The sequence below is a fragment of the Gadus chalcogrammus genome, chromosome 2, assembly GCF_026213295.1.
Source record: "Gadus chalcogrammus isolate NIFS_2021 chromosome 2, NIFS_Gcha_1.0, whole genome shotgun sequence".
NCBI classification, from domain to species: Eukaryota; Metazoa; Chordata; class Actinopteri; order Gadiformes; family Gadidae; genus Gadus; species Gadus chalcogrammus.
The window spans coordinates 6,494,477-6,501,556 of record NC_079413.1 but is presented as its reverse complement, the minus strand read 5'-3'; the positions used below and the strand labels follow the sequence as shown (position 1 = coordinate 6,501,556).

The 7,080-nt window shown below is 46.4% G+C and overlaps 1 protein-coding gene across 1 annotated transcript in view; it reads left to right on the top strand.

The window, feature by feature from the left end:
• rdh8a (retinol dehydrogenase 8a) overlaps positions 1-5,529 on the top strand; it is a 6,531-nt gene extending 1,002 nt beyond the window's left edge. The window contains exons 2-6 of the mRNA XM_056607015.1: positions 1,649-1,810; positions 2,308-2,487; positions 3,020-3,113; positions 4,137-4,320; positions 4,471-5,529. Of these exons, the coding sequence (XP_056462990.1) occupies positions 1,649-1,810; positions 2,308-2,487; positions 3,020-3,113; positions 4,137-4,320; positions 4,471-4,698 (848 nt within the window). The 3' untranslated portion in view covers positions 4,699-5,529. The remainder of the gene's footprint in view (positions 1-1,648; positions 1,811-2,307; positions 2,488-3,019; positions 3,114-4,136; positions 4,321-4,470) is intronic.
• Positions 5,530-7,080: the final 1,551 nt, after the last annotated feature.

Below are 7,080 nucleotides of genomic sequence, written 5' to 3'. Positions count from 1 at the left end.
TTATCGCACTGAATTGTAGACTGCTGCTCTGGTTTAGTGCCGTGCCTAATGTGCCTATAGTTCCTTCACTGGAGCGAGTGTGGAAAGGGGGACAAAGTTTGAGACCTGTACAAGCGAAGGTTCACTCTAACGCAAGACTTGTTTGAAGTCTTCATCGGGGCTCAACAAGAGTTAAGGGTCGGATCTCGCCCCACTAGAAAGTTCATATCGTCGCATAGGGTTAAGTGCTTTTTCTGTACGTGTTTTTCTTGGGGGGGGGTACTCGACTCTGGGGAGCCATTGCCGTGAATTGGAACGAGACGATTAACTACTGCTCCCTTAAAACTGCTCTGAGTCGAATAATTCTCGCTGAACTTTGACCTGTTCCACGAAACACCAACTGAGCAGATGAAGTGATCAACGTTACTACTTATGGAGACTACATTAGGAAATCCGCGAGAAATGAGTTATTGCATCGCCCAGAGATTTTTAATGAGTGGCCTATAGCAGCCAGATTCAGATCAGCTCTAAAAACGTGCATGCAATGCAGTGTGGTTCCTACAAGAATGTTTAAGCTGCCCAGGAATAATTCCTCCAGGAGCTAGAAGAACAATGACCCTCTTGTTCGCCTCTTACTGGATACATAGCCTAAATCTCCATGTTGTTCCATGGACTCTCTGTTGGATTTTGTAATCATTACAAACTCTTTGCCTATGCAAACCCTCAAATACGTGGCCAATTTGGTGTCTGAGACAGAAAAGTTGGAGTGGAAATTAAGCCACTGGCATGTATCACTGCCTATTACCATTACCTCAACATGAAACCACAAGAAAGAAAATACAAATATCCTCAAATAACTAGATTACACTAACTACTCAGTGCTGTCTGTGCATTTTGATTGGGGTCTTTGTTATTGACATAGGTTCTATTGGGAGTATCAAGTTTCAACCGACAAAGAAAAACAACTGTTCTCCCATCAACGTGTGATTAAGTAGTTGTTTACACCCGGCTGGTGATGGCCCATTGTGTAACAGCACCGTCTCTGTTCCCTAGGAGATAAGGTCACACAGGACATTGAGCAGGGCAACTGTAAACGCAGTGAGAGAGAAGGGTCAACAATGTGCTGATAGCTGCCATCCCAGCAGATAATAGATAACAGCCTCACGTGCATTGGTAGATTTGCCAGGCGGCTAAAGTTCAAAGGAATTCAATAGTGTGGTCTCTAAAATCTGCTGGGTGTGCCAACATACAGTCACATTCGGACCTGCATTCTCCAGCTTGTGTGTGTATGTGCTTGTGTGTGCTTGTGTGTGTGTGTTTTTTGTGTATCTATGTGAGTGTGTGACTGTGTGTGTGTGTGTGTGTGTGTGTGTGTCTGTGTGTGTGTATGTGCGAGTCTGTGTGTGCACACAAATGTCTGTGTGTATTGTGTGTGCGATTTGTGTGTTTGTGCGAGTCTGTGTGTGCACATGAATGCACGTGTGTGTGTTTTTCACACACACGTGCATGTCACAAACACAATCTTGACTCTGAGTTGAATCTGAGTTCAAAATAAGCCCTGCCCAAGATAGAGCTCATCGCCTCACGGTTTTATAGTGTCTCATATGTCTAGGATCATCAACCCTACTCCATGACTCATGACTCCCCGTCCCTCTGCCTTTCTGCCCAGTCATCGCCACCATGAGGGACCTGAAGAAGAAGGAGAAGCTGGTGGAGGCTGCCGGGGACACCTTCGGGAAGAGCCTCACGCTGCTCCCGTTGGACGTGTGCAGCGACGACTCCGTCTCGCAGTGCATAAACAGCGTCAAGGACCGCCATATTGATATCCTCAGTGAGTGGGACTCGATAGGAAGCCCAACAGTACTAACCACGGACTTTGGTCCTATAATCTGCCCGGTCATGCCATCTGTGGGAGGGCCACAAGTGTGTTGGGAAACATTTTTACATACCATTTTTGTCCAATCCTTCTATGAAATATAGATAGATAGATATGTAAATGTTTCAAAAGCCTATGCATACATAAAAATGCTTTTCTTCCCTATCCTGACAACCAATTTTGCATACACCGGACAGTCAATCCCCCCCCCGCCCCCCACAGATTCTTATTTGCTCAGTCCCACAGTGACACCTGGTGGCAGCAATCGGAGTTGCAGCATCCGATTTCGCTTTCATAACCTTTTTTTATTAACATATAAAGTGACCGCATGCGACAAAGTGCAAAAGCAAAGCATTTTTATAGGGCATACAATTCGATGCCTGAAATACAAAGAAGGATCCAAACGGTGTTTGTAAGCCACTGACTGTTTTTCCTGCGTGTTTTCTCCACAGTTAACAATGCAGGCGTGGGCATTCTGGGGCCTGTGGAGAGCATCAGCATAGACCAGATGAAGAAAGTGTTTGAGACTAACTTCTTTGGCGTGGTGCGCATGATCAAAGAGGTCATGCCCGATATGAAGGCGAGGCGTTCGGGACACATCATCGTCATGAGCAGTGTCATGGGACTTCAAGGTATTCGAATTTGAAGAGCAGGGACGATTTTGTATGTGTGTGTGTGTGTGTGTGTGTGTGTGTGTGTGTGTGTGTGTGTGTGTGTGTGTGTGTGTGTGTGTGTGTGTGTGTGTGTGTGTGTGTGTGTGTGTTTGTGTGTCTGTGTGTCTGTGTGTCTGTGTGTCTGTGTGTCTGTGTGTCTGTGTGTGTGGGAAGTATCTGTTAAGTCCCTTAATTATTTAAAAACATGTGAGTGTTTTCAAACACTAGAATGACCTCAACTGTTTTGTTTTTTTGGGTATACTTTCTGAAAGCAGTGAATCCTCCCATTATATTGAATGTACATTTTCATTTTGACTTAAAATAGCTTTGCTTTTTGGTTCACCAGATCAAGTACTTGACCAGTCACAGATTTTCCGCCTCCGTTCTTTTCCCTCCATGTATGAAATCTCAATCATCTGGTCTGTTGACACTATTTTCCACCAAGCCGTGCCTGCTGCTGCTAAGTAAGTACTGGGGCTGCAGACAGTGACAACATCTGTTGTTGTTCTAGGAGTGGTGTTCAATGACGTCTACACAGCCTCTAAGTTCGCCATGGAGGGATTCTGTGAGTGCATGGCCGTGCAACTAATGAAGTTCAGCGTCAGGTCAGTGGCTTTTCCTCTGCTTCTCCTATAGCTCCTATAGCTCATGGAATGTGCATTTTGTTTGTTGTATTTTATAGAGTGTGTGGGTCCAGAAAGTTTAGAGAGATTTTCGGAGCCAAGATGATTTACGCTCGCAGAGAGATGCTGTGCTTTGTTTTTGGTCCGAAGGTTAGCATCAGAGAAGGGCAAAAGGGGTAAAATGTATTATTTTGCAAAGAGATCGGTTAATATAGCAGGTTGAATGAGTGATATGGTTAATAATCAGGTGGAAAACCTGGCCATTGGAATTCCCAAAGAGGGAAGGATCTTTCAAACTGATCTGTTATGTCGCTTCCATTACAGTGTCTCATCCAACTCGCTGTCTAACGCACAGGGCGCGTCTTCCAAGCGTTTCTTTCTGGGTTGAAATCAATCAATGTAAAAATAACAATATATTATTTTAAGGTGGACGAGTAGCTAGCCTTCACCTTCAACGATTTTATGTCTCATCATTCTTGCTGGATTCTGTGTGAGCAGTCTTCAACTAATGACGAAGGGCAGCGTTTTCCCTTATAAGCCCAGACCCTGAGGTCTCTGGTGGAGCTCAGGAGTTGGAGACGTTCCCATTCAAATTTGAGTGGGATTGAACAGTGCTTCACTCTCCTGGCTGTTCCAGCACTTCTGTCCAACTCTGTCCCCGGCAGCAGACTTTTGTACCCTTGGTGGCTGGTCTTTCAGCAACTCTGGAATTCCCTTCCTCAATCCCTCTGTGACTGTCCCTCCTTCCCTCTCTTTAAAGCCCATCTCAAGACCATTCTGTTTCTAGAACACTTCTCCTCCTCTTCCACCACTGCATAGACCCTCTGTATATAGCATAATATACTGTATATGTTGTTGTTTTTTTGGTGTTGTTGTACTTCTTGTTCTCATGAATCTGTAAAGCGGCCTTCAGTGTGAGAAAGGCGCTGTATCAAATCAACGTATTATATTATTATTTATTATTATTATTTTATTATTATTATTTCTCCTCCCCTTGCCATTCAGGTTGTCCATGATCGAGCCCGGCCCGGTCCACACGGAATTCGAGACCAAGATGATGGCCGATGTGGCGAAGATGGAGTTCCCGGGCGTCGATGCAGACACCGTTCGCTACTTCAAAGACGTGTACCTGCCCTCCTCCATTGATATATTCGAGGCGATGGGCCAGACACCGGAAGATATCGCCAAGGTGTGTGAACCAGATTTGTTTCCCTTCAAAGATTAGCCTTTTTTTGTCTTTCCAATGGAAAAGGAACACGATTGAGTGATTCCAATTGGTATCTATCTCCCATACCTTCCTGTCTGTCAAACCTCACGCCGTCCCCCTCCGTCTCCGCAGTGCACCAAGAAGGTCATCGAGTCCAGCAGCCCGCGCTTCAGGAACCTCACCAACAGCCTGTACACGCCCATCGTGGCGCTGAAGTACGCCGACGAGACCGGCGGCCTGTCCGTCAACACCTTCTACAACCTGCTCTTCAACTTAGGACCCCTGATGCACATCACCATGAGCATCCTCAAGTGCCTCACCTGTAGCTGCCTGCGGCGACGCACCGTCTCCCCCAACTGACATCGCTGACCCCTGACCCCCCCCCCTCCCCATCCCCTAACCCACCCGTTGCCAACGCCGTTGCCGACGACGATGACCGATTCCGGAACTTTCCCTCTGGAAGGGGGTGTGAGGGTGAACGAGGTAGACTACCAGTGATCAAATATCATTTTATTGGTGGGGGGGATTTGTCCGAGAGATGCTGACCGACGACACGCACAATTGCACAGAGATTGTCAAAGACGGTGTGGTAATGCAGAATGACCTCAATGCGAAATACATGCACAGATATGCACAAACATTGCGCATGGACACACACACCCACACACCTATGCACAAACCCACACACACAGTCACATACATTGCAGCGATACTTGTATAATTACGATGAATCTGTGCCTTATTCATTACAACGTGAGACGTCTGAATATTATACTGTAAATGCTTTAGAATATAGCACACAGAGAATAAGTTATGAGTCCTGTGGACAAAAAAAGACTAAGCACAAATCAGACAAATTTACAGAGAATAGATTTAAATTATACTGAAACCATATTAAGAGAGGTTGTATTTAACCAAATACTAAGACCCTGACAGGAATTAAAAATTAAATATATATAGCTTATCATGTTGTGTTTTTAATTAAGTGTTTCTTTATTAGTTTAAGTATAGTGTTGACTAAGCAAAATATTGTTCACACAGTCATAACTGCTGTTAAATCTTTATTTTCATTTCTTTTTAAATAAGCTGAATTTGTGTTGTTTTTAAAAGTATTATGAGAGAGGTGGATTGAGCATCTAATTTGAAATGTAACAACCTGCTTTCGAAATAAACACAATTTTGAATTACTTTCAATTGAATGTTTTCTATAGGATTCTACATATAGAACAGTCCAACAATGTTGGAAAAGCCCCGCCGCATCGTTTTATTTTTCAAGTACACTCCAATCACCAGATGGGGGCAGTATTTCATTGTACCCAGCCGTCAGGAGGCAATGAGCCAGCATAATCACGATAGTAATGTGATGGAATTTACTTTATGAGCATGGAAATGTGGAGTAGCGAGTTAAGTCCTCAGATTGCGTGTGACAATAGAGAGATCCCTTTCTGACCGCTGATTATGTCAGAGAATAGGAGTGCTGCGAGCACGCCAGACGCAGATGGATGGCGTCGCAGACAGCGACTATAATTGCCGTGAAACAAAGTGTCTGTGTCCTGTGATGCCTCCATTAAAACGCAGCTCGGACGACCGCGTGGACAATCCTGTCCTGTGCAAGCCCAAACTGGATCACCTCGGAGGCATTCGTAAAAGCAAATTCAATTGTGGATGCCCTTCGTATTTCTCTGTGCACGCACAGATGCCTGTTTGTGTGTGTGTGTGTGTGTGTGTGTGTGTGTGTGTGTGTGTGTGTGTGTGTGTGTGTGTGTGTGTGTGTGTTCTTTATGTGTGTGTGTTATTTTTCTGTGGGTGTGTGCGTACGCCATGTGTTTTGTTTTTTTCATGTGCATAACTTTGGGCCGAGCATGTGATCTGTTGATGGATATAAAAAGGTCATGGCCTCCCCCCCACCCACAGCCTCCCGGACCCAACCCCCCCGGACCCCACCCTTCTCTCACACACACACACACACACACACACACACACACACACACACACACACACACACACACACACACACACACACACACACACACACCCCGGCATTGTGCCGTGTGAGAGAATGTGACCTGGTTCCCATCCCGGCGGAGGGGTGAGCCCCGTTAATGACGGCCCTCCTCAGACACACTGCGTGGCCCCGGAGCCTCCCCTTCCAGATGTCCCCCCCCACGTCCCGGGGCCCCCCGCCCACGGGACAGAGGGGATGCCCAGGGAGAAAGGGCCTCGTACGGGCAACCTCCCGGCCTCTGCCCTGCCGTGTGGAGCGTGCGTGGGGTAAATTAGGGCGGAGGACACAGTGCAACCGGTGGTGGACCTGTAGTTTTATCGGCACTTTACACCGCTCGGTGTGTGTGTGTGTGTGTGTGTGTGTGTGTGTGTGTGTGTGTGTGTGTGTGTGTGTGTGTGTGTGTGTGTGTGTGTGTGTGTGTGTGTGTGTGTGTGTGTGTGTGTGTGTGTCTTCATCAGAGGCGACAGCTCCGCACAATGGGACAAAGACGCTGTCAATCACAATCATGTGTGTGTGTGTGTGTGTGTGTGTGTGTGTGTGTGTGTGTGACGTTGGGGTGGGGGGTGTGTAAAGTCTTTGGGAGGAGTGTGTCCTGAATGTTTTTTAAACGGGAATACAGGGCCTGATCTGGGACGTACGTACACATGATGGTGTGTGCGTGCGTGCGTGTGTGTGTGTATGTGTGTAATACGAGAGACTATGTAGGATACTGGGTCGGTCTGAATGGTAATGAAGTG